The sequence below is a fragment of the Ailuropoda melanoleuca genome, chromosome 18 (assembly GCF_002007445.2).
Source record: "Ailuropoda melanoleuca isolate Jingjing chromosome 18, ASM200744v2, whole genome shotgun sequence".
Classification (NCBI taxonomy): domain Eukaryota; kingdom Metazoa; phylum Chordata; class Mammalia; order Carnivora; family Ursidae; genus Ailuropoda; species Ailuropoda melanoleuca.
Genome location: NC_048235.1, coordinates 33,238,682 through 33,260,185, shown reverse-complemented (window position 1 = coordinate 33,260,185; position 21,504 = coordinate 33,238,682). Strand labels below are relative to the sequence as shown.

The following is a 21,504-nucleotide window of genomic DNA, read 5'->3' as shown; positions in this document are numbered from 1 at the left end:
TTTAGATTCGACATACAAGTGAAATCATATGGTATTTGTCTTTCTCCATCTGACATATCACTTAGCATCATACCCTCTAGCTCCGTCTATGTTGTCACAATGGCAAGATTTCCTTCTTTTTTATTGCTGAGTAATGTTCCACTGTGTATGTTTGTGTATATATATACATACCACATTTTCTTATCCATTCAAGTATTGTTGGGCACTCTTGTGGCTTCCATATCTTACCTATTGTAAATTATGCTGCAGTGAACAAAAGGGTGCATATATCTTTTTGACTTGGTGTTTTTGTTTTCTTTGGCTAAATACCAGAAATGGAATCACTGTATCATATGGTAGCTCTGATTTTCATTTTTTGAGGACCTCCATACTGTTTTCTGTAGTGGCTACACTAATTCACACCAACAATGTATGAAGGTTTCCTTTTCTCTACATCCTTGCCAACACTGACTATTTTTTGATAATCAGTCTGACAGGTGTGAAGTGATATCTCATTGTAATTTTGATTTGCATTTCCCTGATGATTAATGATGTTAAACATCTTTTCATAGGCCTGTTGGCCATCTGTATATTTTCCTTGGAGTAATGTGTATTTAAGTTCTCTGCCTATTTCTTTTTTTTTTTTAAGATTTTATTTATTTATTCGACAGAGATAGAGACAGCCAGTGAGAGAGGGAACACAAGCAGGGGGAGTGGGAGAGGAAGAAGCAGGCTCATAGCGGAGGAGCCTGATGTGGGGCTCGATCCCACGACGCTGGGATCACGCCCTGAGCCGAAGGCAGACGCTTAACCGCTGTGCCACCCAGGCGCCCCTCTGCCTATTTCTTAATTGGATTGTTCATTGGGGGTGTTTTTAGATATTAAGTTCTGTAAGTTCTTTATATATTTTGGATACCAACCCCTTATCAGATGTATGATTTACAAATATCTACTACCATTCAATAGCTTGCCTTTTCATTTTGTTGATGCTTTCCTATGCTGTATAAGTTTTTTAGTCTGATATAATCCCATTATTTATTTTTAAGTTTTTTTGCCTTCCTTGAAGAGATTGATCCAAAAAAAATATTGCTAAGACTGATAAAGAGCTTGCTGCCTACTTTTTCTTGTAGGAGTTTAATGGTTTCAGGTTATATATTCAAGTTGTTAATCCATTTTAAATTTATATTCGTATATGGTGTGAGATAGTGGTGCAGATTCATTTTAGAATTCCAGAATCATTTTCTCTTAGATGATGTATTAGTGTTAATGTTGCTGTAACAGGTTACCACAAATTTAGGGGCTTAAACAATACAAATTTATTATCTTACAGTTCTGTAAAATGGGTGTCATTGGGCTAAAATCAAGGCATTGACAGTGCTGTGTTCCTTCTGTAGGCTGTAGTAGACAATCTGTTTCCTTGCCTTTTCCAGATTCTTTTTTTTATAATATTTTTTTATTATATTATGTTAGTCACCATACAGTATATCCTTAGTTTTTGATGTAATGTTCCATGATTTCATTATTTGTGTATAACACCCAGTGCACCATGCAATATCTGCCATCCTTAATACCCATCACCGGCCTATCCCAGTCCCCCCCCGCCAACCCCTGAAGCCCTCAATATGTTTCCCAGAATCCATAGTCTTTCATGGATCATTCCCCCTACTATTTACACCCACTTCATTCTTCCCTTCCTTCTCCTGCCGATTTCCTGCTATTTCTTACATTCCATAAATGAGTGAAGCCATATGATAATTGTCGTTCTCTGCTTGACTCATTTCACTTAGCATAATCTCCTCCAGTTCTGTCCACGTTGCTGCAAATGTTGGGTAATCATTCATTCTGATGGCTGAGTAATATTCCATTGTATATATGGACCACATTTTCTTAATCCAGTCATCTGCTGAAGGTCTTGGCTCCTTCCACAATTTATTGTGGACAATGCTGCTATGAACATTGGGGTGCATATGGCCCTTCTCTTCACTACGTCTGTATCTTTGGGGTAAATACATTTGTTGTTGCTTGCTTTGTCCACTTTTGCCATTCTTTTTAACTTTTTAAGGGACCTCCACACTGTTTTCCAAAGTGGCTGTACCAGCTTGCATTCCCACCAACAGTGTAAGAGGGATCCCCTTTCTCTACGTCCTCTCTAACATTTGTTGTTGCTTGCTTTGTCCACTTTTGCCATTCTAACAGGCCTTAAGTGGTATCTCAATATGGTTTTGATTTGAATTTCCTTGATAACTAATGATTTTGAACATTTTTTCATGTATCTGTTAGTCATTTGTATGTCTTCATTAGAAAAGTGTCTGTTCATATCTTCTGCCCATTTTATGATTTGTTTGTTGCGTATTGAGTTTGAGAAGTTCTTTGTAGATCTTGGATACCAGTCTTTTATCTGTAGTGTCATTTGCAAATATCTTCTCCCATTCCGTGGGCTGCCTCTTAGTTTTTTTGACTGTTTCCTTGGCTGTGCAGAGCTTTTTATCTTGATGAAGTCCCACAAGTTCATGTTTTTCTTTTGTTTCTCTTGCCTTTGGAGATGTGTGATGAAAGAAGTTGCTGTGGCCGATGTCTTAGAGGTTACAGCCTATGTTCTCCTCTAGGATTTTGATGGATTCCTGTCTCACATCAGGGTCTTTCATCCATTTGGTGTTTATCTTTGTGTATGGTGTGAGAGGCGGTCAAGTTTCATTCCTTTGCATATAGCTGTCCAATTTTTCCAGCACCATTTATTGAAGAGACCGTCTTTTTCCAGTGGATGTTTTTTCCTGATTTGTCAAAGATTAGTTGCCCAAAGAGCCGAGGATCCATTTCTGGGTTCTCTGTTCTGTTCCATTGGTCTATGTGTCTGCTTTTGTGCCAGTACCATGCTGTCTTTGTGATCACAGCTTTGTAGTACAACTTGAAATCCAGCAATGTGATGCCCCCAGCTTTGTTTTTCCTTTTCAACAATTCCTTGGCGATTCGGGGCCTTTTCTGGTTCCACACAAATTTAAAGCCTGTTTGTTCCAGCTCTTTGAAAAATGTCATTGGTATTTTGATCAGGATGGCTTTGAAAGTGTAGATTGCTCTGGGTAACATAGACATTTTAACTATGTTTATTCTTCCGATCCATGAGCATGGAATATTTTTCCATCTTTTTGTGTCTTCTTCAATGTCTTTCAAGGGCGATTTGTACTTTCTAGAATATAGATCCTTTACGTCTCTGGTTAAGTTAATTCCAAGATAACGTATGATTTTTGGTGCTCTTGTAAATGGAATGGTTTCCCTAATTTCTCTTTCTTAAGTCTCATTGTTCGTGTATAGAAAATGCAACTGATTTCTGAGCATTGGTTTTGTATCCCGCCACATTACTGAATTGCTCTATAACTTCTAGTAGTTTGGGGGTGGATTCTTTTGGGTTTTCCATATAGAGTATCATGTCATCTGCGAAGAGAGACAGTTTGACTTCTTTGCCGATTTGGATACCTTTTATCCCTTTTTGTTGTCTGATTGCTGTTGCAAGGACTTCTAGTACTATGTTGAATAATAATGGCAAGAGTAGGCATCCTTGTTGTGTTTCTGATCTTAAGGGAAAGGCTTTCGGCTTTTCCACATTGAGAATGATATTCGCTGTAGGCTTTTCTTGGATGGATTTTATGAAATTGAGGAATGTACCCTCTATCCCTACACTCTGAAGTGTTTTAATCAGGAAAGGATGCTGTATTTTGTCAAATGTTTTTTCTGCATCAATTGAGAGGATCATATGGTTCTTGACTCTTTTCTTGTTGATATGATTTATCACACCGATCAATTTGTGAATGTTGAACCACCCTTGCATCCCAGGGATGAATCCCACTTGGTCATCATGGATAATCCTTTTAATGTACCGTTGGATGCTATTGGCTAGGATCTTGTTGGAAATTTTGGTGTCCATATTCATCAGGGATACTGGTCTGTAATTTTCTTTTTTGATGGGGTCTTTGCCTGTTTTGGGGATCAAGGTAATACTGGCCTCATAGAATGAGTTTGATAGTTTTCCTTCTGTTTCTATTTTTTGAAACAGCTTCAGGAGAATAGGTATTATTTCTTTTTTGAATGTTTGGTAGAACTCCCCGGGGAATCCATCAGGCCCTGAACTCTTGTTTTTGTGGAGGTTTTTGATCACTGCTTCAATCTCTTCATAATTAATCGGTCTGTTTAAAAAATCTGTTTCTTCCTGTTTCAGTCTTGGTAGTTTATAGGTTTCCCGGAAGGCTTTCATTTCTTCCCGGTTGTTTAATTTATTGGCATAAAGCTGTTGACAAAAGTTTCTAATGATCCTATTTCATTGGTGTTGGTCATGATCTCTCCCCTTTCATTCGTAATTTTATTAATTTGGGTCCTTTTTCTATTCTTTTAAGTAAGTCTGGCCAGTGGCTTATCGATCTTATTTATTCTTTCAAAGAACCAGCTTCTAGTTCTGTTGATCTGCTCTACTGTGCTCCTGGCTTCTAATTCATTGATCTGTGCTCTAATCTTGATCACCTGCCTTCTCGTGCGTGGGTTAGGCCTGTTCTTCAGTTCCATCTCCAGCTTCTTGAGGTGAGAATATAAAAACTGCATTTTAGATTTTTCTGTTCTTTAGAGTAAGGCTTGGATGTCTATTTATTTGCCCCTTAGGACTGCCTTTGCAGTGTCTCATAGATTTTGGACCGATGTGTTTTCATTTTTGTTGGTCTCCAAAAATTGTTTAATCTCCTTCTTAATTACCTGGTTTACCCACTCATTCTTGAGCAGGATGGTTCTTAGTTTCCAAGTGTTTGAGTTTCTTCCAAATTTTTCCCTGTGATTGAGTTCCAGTTTCAAAGCATTGTGGTCTGAGAATATGCAGGGAATAATCTCAGTGTTTTGGTATCAGTTGAGACCTGTTTTGTGACCCAGTGTATGGTCTATTCTGGAGAACTTTCCATGTGCATTCGAAAAGAAAGAGTATTCTGTTGTTCTGGGGTGTAGTGTTCTATATACATCTATGAGGTCCATCTGGTCCCGTATGTCATTCAAAGCTCTTGTTTCTTTGTTGATTTTCTGCTTAGGTGATCTGTCTATTGCTGATAGTGGAGTGTTGAGGTACCCTACTATTAACGTATTATTATCTATATGTCTCTTTATTCTGGTTAAGAGTTGGCTTGGGTATCTAGCTGCTCCCCTTTTGGGGGCATAGGTATTTATAATTGTCATATCCACTTGTTGGATACATCCTTTAAGAATAATATAGTGTCCTTTTGTATCTTTTAACTACAGTCTTTAAAATCTAATCTGTCTGATATGAGAATTGCTACCCCAGCTTTCTTTTGAGGTTCATTGGCATGTAAAATGGTTTTCCATCCCTTCACTTTCAGTCTAAATGTATCTTTAGGTTCAAAATGTGTCTCTTGAAGGCAGCAAATGGATGGGTCATGTCTCTTTATCCAGTCTGCAACCCTGTGGCGTTTTATGGGAACATTTAGGCCATTCACATTGAGTGATTATTGAGAGATATAATTTTAATGATGTCATGTTACCTGTGAAGTCTTTGTTTCTATAGGTTGTAAATTTCTGTTCTGTATTACTCTTGGGGCCTTTTTACTTTTATAGAACCCCCCTTCATGTCTTTTATAGGGCTGGCTTGATGGTCACAAATTCCTTCAGTTTCTGCCCGTCTTGGAAGGTCCTTATATCTCCATCAATTCTGAATGTCAGCCTTGCTAGATAAAGGATCCTTGGCTGCATGATCTTCTCAGTTAGAGCTTTAAAAATAACCTGCCAACCCTTCCTGGCCTGCCACATGTCTCTAGACAGGTCTGATGTTATTCTGATATTCTTCCCTCTGTATGTAAGGTTTTTCTTCCCCCTGGCCGCTTTCAGGATTATATCCTTGAATCTAATATTTGTGAATTGCACTATGATGTTACATGGTGTAGGTCTGTTCTCATTCATCTTGGGAGGGGTCCTCTCTGCCTCTTGGACACGAATGCTTGTTTCCTTTGCCAGATAGGGAAGTTCTCAGCTACAGTTTGTTCAAATATGTCTTCTAGACCTCTCTCTTTCTCCACGCCCTCGGGGATGCCGATGATTCTGACATTGGAACTTTTCATTGAGTCAGTAATCTCCCATAATCTACATTCTTGAGATGGAATTTTTTTTAAAGATTTTATTTATTTATTTGACAGAAAGAGAAACAGCCAGCGAGAGAGGGAACACAGGCAGGGGGAGTGGGAGAGGAAGAAGCAGGCTCCCAGCAGAGGAGCCTGATGTGGGGCTCGATCTCCTGGGATCATGCCCTGAGACGAAGGCAGGCGCTTAATGACCGAGCCACCCAGGTGCCCCAAGACTGAATTTTTTTGAGCCAAGTTTCCGTTTTGACTTTCTCTTCTACCATCCCATCTTCCTATTCACTAATTCGTTCTCCTGCCTCATTTACCCTGGCCATCAGAGCTTCTAATTTAGACTGCATTTGATTCATGGCATTTTTAATTTCTGCCAGATTCGCTCTCTTATCCGCCCTTTGAAATTCTATATTCTCCTTAATATTTTTGTTAATATTTTTTCAAGACTACACATCATCTTGACCATTGTTACTCTGAACTCCATTTCTGACAATTTGTTTATATCCATATCCATCAGTTCTGTGGCAGAGGCCACAGTCTCTGTGTCCTTTCTTTGCTGAGGGTTTCTCCTCCTCGTCATTCTGATGAGGAGAGATTGTGGGGATGCCCAGAACCCAAATTATTGACCAGGACCCAGGCAGTGTGCACTTGTTTTATAGGGACCTTAGGGATGTGGGCTTCTTGATTTTTCAGCCTCCCTTGGGGGAGGGGCCTGATGCGCTGATGCTCAGGCAACCCTGTTTGGGTAGAGTCTCTGTGTCCCCTGCGAGGGGGGATGGGGATTGGCACAATGTGAGCTGGTATTTCCTTGCTTTTGTTCTCTGGCGGCTTTCCCTGGTGGTTTTCTGTTGTTCTTCTGAGAGTCAGAGGAGTAGTGGCCGTATCCTAGCCTCTGTCTCAGAAGAGAGAGATCACAGTCTGCTCTCCACTGAGCTCTCCTGGCCACTTTAACTCTGTTTCCGTTGGTGCTGCTAAAAACCCCGCAGCGTCCCGGGGTGTGCGGCCCACAGCCACTCTCCCAGCCCTTGCTTCCAGGGCTGGCACGTCTCTGTTCTTTGTGCTTCTAACACTACCAGCTGCCCCTAGTTCCCCACTTGGGCTCCTGAGCTCCCTGTTTCGGTGTGGTTCGCGCGCTCTGGAGCGCTGGTTTTCCATCTGGTTGCACGCACGCTCCTGATTTCAGTCTAGTTTGAGGGTGCTTTCTGGAGCTCCGGTTTTCAGTCTGGTTGCGTGCGCACTCCTGAGCTCCTGGTTTCAGTCTAGTTTGAGTATGCGCTCTGGAGCTCCAGTTTTCAGTCTTATCATGCGCGCGTTCCCTGGCTCACGGTCTCAGTCTGCTTTCTTGTGGGTGCTGGTCCACAAGTCCGGCCCGCTCCCCAGTGCAGGTGGCTACTGCTTCCTGGCGCCGAGCGCGGTGACTCCCCCCTCTTCTGTTTATCTTCTGATATCTGTGTGCGGATTCACGGCTCCCCGCTTAGTACCTCAATACTCAGCACTGGAGATGTTCGTTTGTAGAGATCCAGCTGTATCTTCCCTACGTCTCAGGCTGATTTTGTGGATGTTCAGGATGGTCTGGTAGATATCCAGCTCGATTCAGGGGACCAGCTGAAAAAAGAGTCCCCTACTCCTCTGCCATCTTTTTTGCAACCCCTTTTCCAGATTCTAATGGCTGTTTGCATTCTTTGGCTGTGCCCCATTCCTCGCATCTTCAAAGCTAGGAGCATTGGGCTGAGTTCTTTTCATACTGCCATCTTTATGGTTCTCTCTTCTGCCCCATTCATCTTCTTTTAAGTCCCTTGTGATTAAATTAAGACCACCACATGGATAATCCAGGATAAATTCCCTATTTTAAGGTCAGCTAATTGGCAACCCTAAATATACTTTGCTATGTAACCGAACATATTCACAGGTGCTGGTGATTAGGGGATAGACATCTTTGAGAGGAAATATTATTCCCCTTACCACAGACAGTGAGATGTTAGGGTCTAGGAGGAAGTAGAACTAAAAATGATAAATACCTGAGGCAGTATGGATGGTGAAGTTACATTGCTCTCACTGTCAAGTGAGAATTCAAACTGCTCCTGGAATTCTCTGCTTATTGGGATAAAGAAAACACCTTTTCCTATCAGGGATTACATGCAGGTTCCAATGCCTGTGTTGCTTTGCTTCAGTAGAGACCATATTTGGAACGATATTTGTTATTGCAGTCATCACCAGATTAAACTTAAGACAGCTATTTGTCATTATTGCTTATCATCTGCACAAATCAAACAAAAATAGGAAAATAATAGGAATCACTGCTCTTGTATATTTCAGTTCTTTTCAGGGTTGGACTACCTTCTGGATTTAGAAATACTTGGTTTAATGTTTTGGTGATGGTGCATATGATATTCAGAGATTTCCATTTGGCCCTCCCTACCTTAATAACCCTCATTCTATGGCTCAGGGAGGTAAATTGGGTATTCCATAAGATATTGATTATATCTTTTTCCACATACTGTTCCATAATTGGGCAAACTATGATAGGATGCATTTGTCGACCCATGAGTAAACTCAGATTTGGTCCTAAATTTCATGTATCACCAGTCTTCTTATAAGCATACATCTTTTCCTGACGTGAACCACAGTTATATTTTAGGTCCTCAAAAATTAGTATTAGCTTAGAACAAGTGTTTAATATTCCATACAAGGTCTGAATAATTGGGTTTTGATTTTGCAGATCCAATCTGAAGATTTTTCTTTTAGTTGGTTATTTCATCCTACTTACATTTATTGATAAGACTGAGACTTTTGATCTTAGAGCTTCTTAATTATGTCATACTTTCTTGATTTCATACTTTTGTTTTGGTAAAATCTTTCACTATAAAAATCTGACTTTTGGTTTATTTTCTGGGTGCCTTTGTGTATGTTCTTCTCTTAATTTGGAATATTTATAGTGTTTACATAATAGATTAGTTTTTTTTATTTAGGCAGCAATAGTGATTCCTCATTGTAATTAGAAAATTTAGTATCTTACTACTTCCCACTTCCTGCTCTCCCCTTTATTATATGACTGTGGTTATTTTAAATCTTGGTTCTTCTGTACTGTTATGCCATTGAACAATATGTTTCTACTTCTACCCCTTGATATTCAGCTTTAATCACAATTCTTTTTGGACCACATTGCAATAAATTTAAGGAAATCAGTATGCACTTATGGTATTCCTCTTCTGCTATACTGCCAACATTATTATATATGTTATGTCTATATCATTTGTACTGTATTAAATAACTATAATTATCAAGGTTGTTTTAGCCTTATTCTATATTTAAGTTTATTTAATACCACTACTAACCTTTTACTTAAACTCTACTGATATCTTTGTTGAGAGAAGTTTCTCTGCCTTAGGTGACAGGGATGTTGAGCTATTTGCTTTACATTTTTGCTTATGAATACCTCTCCTTTGCCTCTATATTTGAATGAAAGTTTTGCTGGCTATGGAATTCAGGGTTCATACTTTCTTTTCTTGAAGATTTTTAAAAGACCTTGTTCTTCAAATGTATAGAAGCATATGGCAATAGCTGTATGCTTAACACTCAGAAACTACACTGTGTATAATCAGTCTTTCAAGTATCATCTTTCATTAAAGTTTCTACGTATGCATAGAAGCATATGGGAATAGCCATATGCTTCTCATTGGAACTACACTGTATATAAACCATCGTTCAACTAACATCTTTTTCATTGATATATATGTGTTTGTAAATGTATGTGTAAAATCATGTGGGAATAGACGTATTCTTAACTGAATGTAACTACATGGAGTATAATGTGTGTTTCATGTAACACTTTCTTTCATTAAGAAAAAAGTGTTTGTAAACAGGAGAGCCCTGTGCTTATCTCATTGAACTACACTGTGTATAATCCATTGTTCAAGTAACATTTTCTTTCATTAATATATATGTGTTTGTAAATGGATGTGTAGAAGCATACGGGAAGCATAAGCATAAGTGCTTCACTCACTGAAACTACACTGTGTATAAACCACCATGCCACTAACACTTCTGTAATTAGTATAAACCCAGTAACACCCAAACTCCCTAATTCTAACCCCAGCCTTAGCCCCTAATCCCAACCCCGCAACCCCCAACCCCTAAACCTAACTCTAAACCCTAACCTTAATCCTAACCTTCGCCCTAACCTAACCCCCAACCCCTAAACCTAACCATAATTGAAGACTTCTGTAGGGTTCTTGGAGAGTTCTCTAAACAGCAGGATACCAGACACATCCCCTCACCCTGACCCTAAACTTAACCCTAAACCTAACATTGGCCATAAACCCTAACCCTAACCCAACAGCTGAGAAGAAAAAAAAAGTGGTATGTGTATACAATGAAATGTTACTCAGCTGTGAAAAAAGAGAAGAAAATCTTGCCGTTAGCAATGACATGGATGGAGCAAGAGAGTAGTATGCTAACTGAAATTTAAGTCAGAGAAAGACAAGTACCATGTGATTTCACTCATATGTGGAATTTAAGAAAGAAAACAAATGAGCAAAGGGGGAAAAAAAAAGAGAGAGGCAAACCAAGAAACTGATCCTTAACTATAGAGAACAAACTGATGGTTACCAGAAGGGAGGTGGCTGGGGCATGGGTTAAACAGATGATGGGGATTAAGGAATGTACTTGCTGTGATGAGCACTGGGTGTTGTATGGAAGTATTGAATCACTATACTGTACACCTGAAACTAATATTAACATGTATGGTAACCAACTGGAATTTAAATAAAAACTTAAAAAAAGGCATTGTTCTTCATTTTTTAATGTTGAATAATATAAAAATTCTCAGGCTAGTCTGCTTTTCTCCCTAATGCCCAATATGATTTTTTCTTTCTTTTTGCATATAGGCTCATAGGATTCTTTCTTTATCTTAGACATCCAATAACTTTAGTAGAATGTCTGTTTTAATTATTATCAGTTATTCCTGAATTCAGTGTACTTTCCAGTCAATGGTTTCTAATCTTTTATTTCAGAAAAAATTTTCTTGAATTATATCTTTGATTATTTTTTGTCTGTCCTGTTTTCCTCAGGAGCAACAAATTTTATGTAAGTTTAATACTATGCCCCTGTCCCCACCCTCTGTCCTTTTTTTGGCCTTTCATAACTGTCTTGTCTGTTTTTGAATTAAGTGTTTTCAAGATTTTTGTAGGGGTACATAGTGATTACTCATATGTGCATAAGTGAATTCTACAAAAGAACCTGAACAAATACTTGGTAAGGTATAAGACACAATTATTAACTGTCTTTTTCCTTTCTTCAGGTTCTCAAAATTCATTTCTACAAATTGTAGTTCCAGAGAAAATCCAAACAAATATAAGTGATAATTCAGAAGCAGATAATGTAAGATATTTTTCACATTAATATTATATGAAATTTTAATTTTTATTAATAATAATTAAATATATCAACCCCATTACAGAATGAATATAAGTATGCAATATGACTACTGATATGGAATTTAAAGTTTTGATAGTAAAAGCAAATATATAGATTGGAATGTTGTGTTTTGTCTAGCATTTGTCATTGCTTATTGTAAAAGTTTTAAAAGTTCAAATAGGGGCACCTGGGTGGCTCAGTCGTTAAGCGTCTGCCTTCGGCTCAGGGCGTGATCCCAGCGTTATGGGATCGAGCCCCACATCAGGCTCCTCCGCTGGGAGCCTGCTTCTTCCTCTCCCACTCCCCCTGCTTGTGTTCCCTCTCTCGCTGGCTGTCTCTGTCTCTGTTAAATAAATAAATAAAATCTTAAAAAAAAAATAAAAGTTCAAATAAAAAAAATGATGTAGGGGCACCTGGGTGGCTCAGTCAGTTAAGTGTCTGCCTTTGGTTCAGGTCATGATCCCAGGGTCCTGGGATAGAGTCCCGTGTAGGGCTTCTTGCTCAGCAGGGAGTCTGCTTCTCCATCTCCCTCTGTGTGGTTCTCTCTCTCTGTCTTGCTCTCAAGTAAATATATACAATCTTAACAAAAATGATGTAGAAGAATTAGGGTCTTATCTGAGGAATATCTCGATGATTCAGTTGAAGAGAATAATTTTCTCCAAAATGGTTAAGAGGAATCTCTTTTAATTTTTAAAAAAATTTTAATATAGTTGACACACAATGTTACATTAGTTTCAGGCGTACAACATAGTGATTCAACATCTCTCTACATGATGCTGTGCTCGCTGCGAGTGTAACTACCATCTCTCACCATACAACACTATTGTAATACCATTGACCATATTCCCTTGCTGTACCTTTTATTTTCATGACTTATTCCATAAAAATGAAAGCCAGTATCTTCCACTCCCCTTCAGGCAGTTTGTCCATCCCTTAAACCCCCTTCCTTCTGGCAACCATCAGTTTGTTCTTTGTATTTATGGGTCCAGTTCTGCTTTTTGTTAGTTCATTCACTTGTTTTGTTTTTTAGATTCCTCATATGAGTAAAATCATATGGTCTTTGTGTTTCTCAGTATGACTTATTTCACTTAGCATAACGCCCTCAAGGTCCATGCATGTTATCACAGATGACAAGCTTTCATCCTTATTTATTGTTGTGTGATATTCCAGTGTGTGTGTGTGTGTGTGTGTATACCACATTTTCTTTATTCATTTTTCAGTGGACACTTGGATTGCTTCCACATCCTGACTACTATAAATAGTAGTGCTGCAGTAAACATAGGGTACATATTATCTTTTTGAATTCGTGTTTTCATTCTATTTAGTTATTTTTTTAATTCCAGTATAATTAACATACAATGTTATATTAGTTTCAAGTGTACAATATAGTGATTCTCATTGCACATCATGATAAATGTACTCTTAATCCCCTTCCCTGTTTCACATATCCTCCCATCTATCTTCCCTCTGGAAATCACTGGTTTGTTCTCTATATTTCAGGTTCTGCTTTTTGTTTGTCTTTTATTCTTTATTTTGTTTCTTTAATTCCACTATGAATGAAATCATATGGTATTTGTCTTTCTTTGATTGCATATTTCCCTTAGCATTATACCTTCCAGATCCGTTCATGTTGTTGCAAATGGCAAGAGTTCATTCTTTTTTTATGGTTGAGTGATGTTCTATTGTGTATACGTACCACATCATCTTTATCTATTTATCTATTGATGGACATTTGGGTTCCTTCCATAACTTGGCTATTACAAATAATGCTGCAATAAACATAGGGGTATATATATCTTTTCAAATTAGTGTTTTTGTATTCTTTGGGTAAATACCCAGTAGTGGAAATACTGGATCATATGGTCATTCTATTCTTAATTTTTTGAGGAACCTCTGTACTGTTTTCCACGGTGGCTGTACAAGTTTGCCTTCCTACCAACAGTGCACTAAGGTTCCTTTTTTCTACCTACTTGCCAACACTTGTTCTTTCTTGTGTTTTTTATTTTAGCCATTCTGACTGGTCTGAGGTGCTATCTCATTATAACTTTGATTTGCATTTTCCTGATGATGAGTGACGTTGAGCATCTTTTCATATAACTGTTGTCCATCTGTATGTCTTCTTTGGAGAAATGTCTCTTCATGTCGAGCGCCCATTTTTAAATTGGATTATTCAAGTTTTTTTGGTGTTGTGTAAGTTCTTTATACATTTTGGATATTAACCTCTTATTGGTTATACCATTTGCAAATATCTCCTCCAATTAGGTGGGTTGTCTTTTAGTTTTGTTGATTGTTTCCTTTGCTATGCAGAAGCTTTTTATTTTATTATAGTCCCAATAATTTTGCCTTTGTTTCCCTTGCCAGAAATATCTAGAAAAATGTTTGTATAGCTGATGTGAAAGAGATTAGTGCCAATGTTTTCTTCTAGAAACTTTATGTTTTCAGGTCTCATATTTAGGTCTTTAATCCATTTTGAGTCTATTTTTGTGTATGGTGTACCATAGCAGTCCAGTCTCATTCTTTTGCATGTGACTGTCCGTTTTCCCAACACCATATGTTGAAGAGACTGTCTTTTTTGCATTACATATTCTTTCCTGTTTTGTCAAAGATTAATTAACCTTATAGTTGTGGTTTTATTTCTGGGCTCTTTATTCTGTTCTGTTGATCTATGTGCCTACATTTGTGCCAGTACTATGCTGTTTTGATTACTACAGGTTTGTAGTATAGTTTGAAATCTGGAACTGTGATGCCTTCAACTTTAATTTTTTTTTTTCAAGATTGCTTTGGTTATTCAGAGTCTTTTGTGGTTCCGTACTAATTTTAGGAATATTTGTTCTAGTTCTATGAAAAATAATGGTATTGCATTAAATCTGTAGATTGCTTTGGACGGTAGAGACATTTTAACAATATTAATTCTCCCAATCCATGTGCATGGAATATTGTTCCATTTGTCTGTGTTATCTTCAATTTTTTTCATCAGTGTTTTGTAGTTTTGAGAGTACAGATCTTTCGTCTCCTTGGTTAAGTTTATTTCTAAATATTTTATCATTTTTGGTGTAATTGTAAATGGGATTGTTTTCTTAATTGCTCTTTCTGCTACTTTGTAATTAGTGTATAGAAATGCAACAGATTTCCGTACGTTGATTTTGTATCCTGCAGCTCCACTGAACTCATTTATCTGTTCTAGTAGTTTTTTGGTGGAGTCTTTAGGACTTTATATAGTGTCATGCCATCTGCAAATAAAGTTTTACTTCTTTATGAATTTTGATGGTTGTTATTCCTTTTTCTTGTCTGATTGCTGTGGGTAGGTCCTCCAGTACTATGTTGAATAAAAGGGGTGAGAATGTACATCTTGATCTTGTTCCTGACCTTAGGGGAAAGGCTATCAGTTTTTCACCATTGAGTATGATGTTAGCTGTGGATTTTTCATGTATTTTCTTTATTATGTTGAGGCACGTTCCCTGTAAAGCTACTTTGTTGTACTCTGAATGAATGAATGTTGTACTTTCTCAAATGCTTTTTGGGCGTTGATTTAAATAATATAGTATTTATCCTTTCTATTTTTAATGTGTTGTATCATGTTGATGGATTTGAAATATTGAACCACCCTTGCATCCCAGGAATAAATTCCACTTGATTGTAGTGAGTGATTTTTTTAAATGTATTGTTGGATTTGGTTTGTTATTATATTGTTGAGGACTTTTACATGTAAGTTCATCAGAGATATTGGTCTGTAGTTTTCTTCTTTTGCAGTGTCTTTATCTGGTTTTATTATTAGGGTAATGATGGCCTCAGAGTAAATTTGGAACATTTTCTTCTTCCTCTTTACTTTTTGGAGTAGTTTGAGAAAAATAGGCACTAACTCTTCTTTAAATTTTTGGTAGAATTCACCTATGAAGCCATCTGGTCCTGGACTTTTGTCCATTGGGAGTTTTTTGATTACTTATTTGATTGTTTTTAAAAATTTATACATTTCTTCTAGGTTGTCCAATTTGTTGGCATATAATGTTTCATAATATTTTTCTATATTTCTGTGGTGTTGGTTGTTATTTCTCCTTTTTCATTTCTGATTTTGTTTATTTGAATCTTCTCTCTCTCCGTCTCTTTTTATGATTCTGGCTAAAGTTTTATCAATACTGTTTATGTTTTTAAAGAACCAGGTCCTGGTATCATTGATCTATTCTATTGTTTTTTTAATTTCGATTTCATTTATTTCTGCTCTAATCTCTTTTTAAATAATTTTTTATTATATTATGTTAGTCACCATACAGTACATCCCCAGTTTTTGATGTAAAGTTCCATGATTCATTACTTGTGTATAACACCCAGTGCACCATGCGATATGTGCCCTCTTTAATACCCATCACCAGCCTATCCCATTCCCCCACCCCCCTCCCCTCTGAAGTCCTCAATTTGTTTCCCAGAGTCCATTGTCTCTCATGGTTCATTCCCCCTTCTGTTTACCTCCCCTTTCTTTATTATTTTTCTTTCTGTTGGTTTGGGCTTCTTTTATTGTTCTTTTTCTAGCCTCTTTAGGTGTAAGGTAAGGTTGTTAATTGGAGATTTTTCTTGCTTCTCGAGTTAGGCCTGTATTGCTATAATCTTCCCTCTGAACAGTTTTGCTGCATCCCAAAGATTTTGGACTGCTTGCTGCGTTTTCATTTTCATTTGTCTACATATATTTTTTGATTTCCCCTTTGATTTCTTCGTTGATCCATTCATTGCTTAGTAGTATGTTATTTAACCACCATGTATTTGTGTTCTTTCCAGATTTTTTCTTGTGGTTGATTTCTAGTTTCATAGCATTGTGGTGAGAAATGATGCGTATGTGTCAGTCTTTTTGAATTTGTTGAGACCTATTTTGTGGCCTAACATCCATTCTGGAGAATGTTTCAATTACACTTGAAAAAATTGTGTTTTATTCTCTTTTTTGGACAGAATAATCTGAATATATCTGTTAGTTCCATCTGGTCCTACGTATCATTCAAAGCCACTGTTTCCTTGTTGATTTCGTGTTTCGATGATCTATCAATTGATGCAAGTTTTAAAATCCTCTACTACTGTATATAATTGATTTCTTTCTATTAATTGATTTCTTTCTGTCTGTTAATAATTTCTTTATGTATTTGGGTGCTCCCATGTTTGGTACATAAATATTTACAGTTGTCACATCTTCTTGTTGGACTGTTCACTTTATTATTATGTAGTGTCCTTTGTCTCTTGTTACAGTCTTTGTTATAAAATCTATTTTGTCTGGTGTAAGTATTACTATCCTTGCTTTCTTTTCACTTCCATTTGCATGATAAATATTTTTCCATCCCTTCACTTTGAATCTGCATTTGTCTTTTCATGCGAAATGAGTGTCTTGTAGGCAGTATATAGATAGATCTTGCCTTTTTATCCAATCTGTTACCCTGTGTCTTTTAACTGGAGTTAATTTACATTCGAAGTAATTTTTTATAGGTATGTACTTAATACCATTTTGTTACTTGTTTTACAGGGTTTTTTTTGGTAGTTCTTCTCTGTTCTATTCTTCTCTTGCTGTCTTGTTTGATGGCTGTTTTAGTGAAATACGTAGATTTCTTTCTCTTTATTTTTTGCTTATCTATTATAGGTTTTTGATGTGTTTTCTCCACTAGGTTCATATATAACACCCTATGTTTATACAGTTCTGTATTAAGTTGATGGTCACTTAAGTTTGAACACATGAAAGCACTGATTTTTTACTTCCACCCTCCACATTTTAGATATATGATGGCACATTACATCCTTTTATTTTGTGAATTTTTTTTTTTTAATTTTGTGAATCTTCTGACTGATTTTACTGCTTTTGTGCTTTAACCTTTCTATTGGTTTTATAAGTGATTGCTCTACTTTTATTATGTTTATGTACCTGTGAAATTTTTTCCTTTCCTATTTTTCCTATGCTTGCTTATGGTCTTTCCTTTCCAGGCAAAGTATTTCCTTTATCATTTCTTGTATGGCTGATTTAGTGGTGATGAATTCCATTTGTTCATCTGGGAAACTTTTTATCTCTCCTCCTATTCTGAATGATAACCTTGCTGGATAGAGTGTTCTTGGCTACAGATTTTTTTTTTTTTCCTTTTAGCACTTTGAATTTATCATGCCAGTCCCTTTTGGCCTACAGAGTTTCTGCTGATAAATCAGCTGATAGTCTTATGAGATTTCCCTTGTATATAACTGTTTTCTTTTCTTTTAGTGCTTTTAAAATTCTTTCATTATCACTTCTTTGTGCCATTTTAATTATTATGTGTCTTGGTGTAGACCCTTTTGGGTTGATTTTTGGGGGTGGGCTCTCTGTGCTTCCTGGATCTGGATTTCTGTTTCCTTCTCCAGATTAGTGACTTTTTCATCTGTTCTTTCTTTTAATAAGTTTTCTGTCCTCTTTTCTCTCTCTCTTCTCCTTCTGGGATTCCTATAATGCTAATGGTATTATAATTGATGGTGTTGCTGAGATTTCTTAACCTAGTCTCATTTTTTATTCTTTTACTTTTTGCTCCTATGTTTGGTTGCTTTCCATTACTCTGTCTTCCAGCTTGCTGGTTTATGCTTCTCCTTCCTCTAGTCTATTCCGTCTAGTGTATTTTTAATTTCTATTATTGAGTTCTTCATCCCAGATTGGTTCTTTTTATATTTTCTATTTCTTTGTTTAGGGTCTTATGGAGATCTTCTGAAGTCCAGTATTTTTATGAGCATTACTTTGAATTCTCTTTTAGGCATATTGCTTATCTTCATTTCATTTAGCTCTTTTGCTGTGAATTTATTTGCTTGTTTGATTTCATTTGGGACATATTCTTCTGTCTTCTCATTTTGTCTTGTAACTCTTTTTGTCTGTTTCTATGTGTTAGGAAAGTTGGTTACTTCTGCTCTTGAAAGTCGTGGCTTTATGAAGAAGAGATGCTGTAGTGCCCTGATGTGCAGTGTCCCCTGTCTACCGGAGCCTGGTGCTTCACGGTGTCACCTATTTGTGTTGTATGTGTCCTAATGTTGTGATTGAGAGGTATTTGCCTCAGGTCCAACTGTCTGCAGTGGTTCTCTTTGCCTTTTGTGGGCAGTGTTTGGTCCCTGTGTTGTTAAGGGCCCAGTCTGGGGCTGCCTTGGACTTGAATTGAGTCAGACCAGATGTTTGCCAGAACTGCAGTCTCAGCACACTGCTGGGTGCTCTCCCTGTGTTGTCTCCTGAGAAGTTTTCATTGGTGTACAGGGCCTGTAGTCAGACCAGATATCTACCTCCAGTATGTTTTTTGGGTTTGCAGGGACCCCGAACTACCAGGCTCTCTCTCTGCTGCCCCTTGTGGGGTTTTCGTGGGTGGGCAGGGCTGGCAGTCAGAGATTCTAGAAGGCTTATCTTTTTCTGTGTTCTGGTATTTGTGTCTTTTTGGTTTTTATATGCTTTAAGTTTCCTTTTCAGTAATGCTCTAACTCTTGCTTTTTACATGTTCTCCTTGGCTGGATAAAATCTCATCACTCAGGTTCATCAACTTAGTGATATTGCAACTTATTGTTATCCATGTTTTAACTTGAGAATAGTAATGATGGAGTCAAAAACAATACGAAATTTTGTTCAAGAATCTTCTGTTTAAAAATACAAGAATCAGGCAATACATTTTAAGAAAACAGCTAAAATAAATATCTTTTGTGCCTGATAGAATAAGCTTCGCTGATATAGGATACCTTATTATCCCAATGATGCCACCTACATAGACATTATAGCATAGCATGTGATCTCTAATTTCAGAAGAGCTTAAAATTCAGTTATATATAGTTATATATAGATTTCTAATCCCATATAAATCCTTAAGTTAGGCTTATTTTTGTAGAAATAGTAAGACTGGATTATATAGTAAATACATGTTATAATTTTTGATATATTATTGTAAAGTTTAGATCACAATATAGTCTAAGACATTTTAATCAAGACATTTTAGGGATTGTTTGGAGGGATTGATTGATGTAAAATTATTGTTTTGCTACTGTTACGTGGATCTTCATCTCAGTTGTTCTGGATTCTCTAGGAACAGATATCCTATATTATTGCGATAGATGAGAAGCCGTACACTGTACATCTTAAGCAAAGGTAATTTTTTATTCATTTAGTTTTGTATTTCATTTTATTGATATGAATTTGTTTACTTACAATAAAAGTGGAGTGTTAATTAATGTAGTTGTTACTAAACATTTTAGTTGTTTCAGATGAACAGATGCTTTACTGTGAATTAATTAAGTTTTTGGTCCTAATGCCTCCAGTAGTCTTTTGTGAATAGGGGGGAACAGAAAAAAATAAGGGCCCCCCTCCTGAAGATTAACCTATATGATCTTATGCTATAGACAGAACCAGAAGGACCTATATAATCAGGGCAGAATGTTGGAATAAGAAGTAGGCCTGTAAGTGTATCAGGGTTTGATCAGAGAGGCAGTCCTGGAATAAGGAATTTAATATGGAATGACACTGTACACTTGTGAGAGTTTATGGAAAATAGTACTAGCTCTGTACTTCCTTCAGGGAATTGAGAAAGTAATTGAAATAACTTTCTGTGGGGTTTCTCTCATGGAAATCAGGAAACCATGGAAATTTCTCTCATGTAGAGAAAAGCTGGCTTAGAATTAATTTGTGAGTTTCAATAGGATAATTTCAGTTAAATTTTGGTTATAGAACTAGACTACATGGTATTAGGGAGAGGTGGATTGTGAGAAGCTTAAGGTAGTAAGTTGTAAATAACTTGTTTCAAAAATGGCAGAAAAGAAGAAACAGGTGCAGATGAATGCTTTTTAAGAAAGAAGGAACAAAGTTTTTTGGCTGAAAGGAAGTTTCTTAGAGTTGTATAAACAAGTGATTCATCGTATAAAATGCCAAAGAGTAGCATTGAGTAAAAGAAGAGAGAATATGGTAAATGACAACTCAAAGATCTTTTCAAGTGTATAAGAGGGAAAGTGAGAGAACTCACAGTGCATTTGAACATCTTATCAGGACTATAAACAGTGGTAAGAATTATATGGACTAGAGTTTAGGAGATGGGTAGAGCATGTGTGTATTGTTTTGGGAAATTACTTGTGTGATGATTATGATTGCACAGTGATAATTAGGAAGTTATTGCAAATAACTTATATGAGAAACAATGAAAAGCAGAACTATGATTGTAGAGGTAGGGATCTTTTTTTTTTTTTTTTTTTTTTGAGATACTGAGGTGGCAGGAAAAAGATTAGCTAACATCGGATATAGTGGTAGCAGAGATTTGGTGTGGCAGTGAAGGAGAAAGGGAACAGATGTGAGTCAGGGGAAATATGGGCTCAGTTTTGAAAAGTTAGATATGAAGTGCTTGTAGGATATCCCAAGAGAAATGTCCAGTTGGCGGTTAGATTTAGTTTAGAATGTGAGTGTGGATTTCAAAGTCGTGTATTTATGTAGGTATAAATGAAGCACCAGAAATGAACAAGATGAATCTGTAGAGGTAGGAGTGAATATCAAAGGTGAGAAGGAAAAACAACCCAGAATTGAAGGCCAGGGAAACACTTAAGGGAAGAAGCAAAGACCCAGATGAAGGGACTCTTGAAGTATACAGAAAGATATTAGGGAAGCCAGGTGGAAATGGTATGGTTGAAGTTGAAGAGTAGATGGCTTAAAGAAGGGAAGCATGGTCAACAGTACGTGTGTGTCAGAGTAGTTTTACTTGACTTCAAACTGCCTTTTGGATTTGACAACTAGGGGGTCATTAGTTACCCATATGAGGTCACTTTTAGTGGAGGATTCCTAACTAGCTAGTCTGGATGGTCTAGTTATGTTACATTGGATTGAGGAGTGACCATGAGGTGAGGAAATAGGGTAATATGTACAGGCAATGATACCAGAGAAGGTTGAACTTGGACTTGTAGTTTCAGTACAAGTTTCCACATTCAGGTAACTACGACTTTTACACAGTACTCTTCTACTTCATTGTAAAGGTAATATATATGCATGGTAGTGAGATTTAGAAAGAATGAAAGA

The 21,504-nt window shown here is 37.0% G+C and overlaps 1 protein-coding gene across 8 annotated transcripts in view; it reads left to right on the top strand.

Moving 5' to 3' along the window:
* The window catches only part of LOC100473137 (disintegrin and metalloproteinase domain-containing protein 32), a 175,136-nt gene that overhangs the window by 9,377 nt on the left and 144,255 nt on the right, over positions 1 to 21,504 (top strand). For 7 of the 8 annotated variants that reach the window (XR_004621916.1, XM_034647551.1, XM_034647553.1 and 4 more), the window contains exons 2-3: positions 11,389 to 11,468; positions 19,538 to 19,599. Coding sequence is in view for 6 of the 8 variants with exons in the window: in XM_034647551.1 (XP_034503442.1) it covers positions 11,389 to 11,468; positions 19,538 to 19,599 (142 nt within the window). In the remaining 2 variants the exon portion in view is untranslated. The remainder of the gene's footprint in view (positions 1 to 11,388; positions 11,469 to 19,537; positions 19,600 to 21,504) is intronic. The other variant, XM_034647555.1, reaches the window with a different exon arrangement.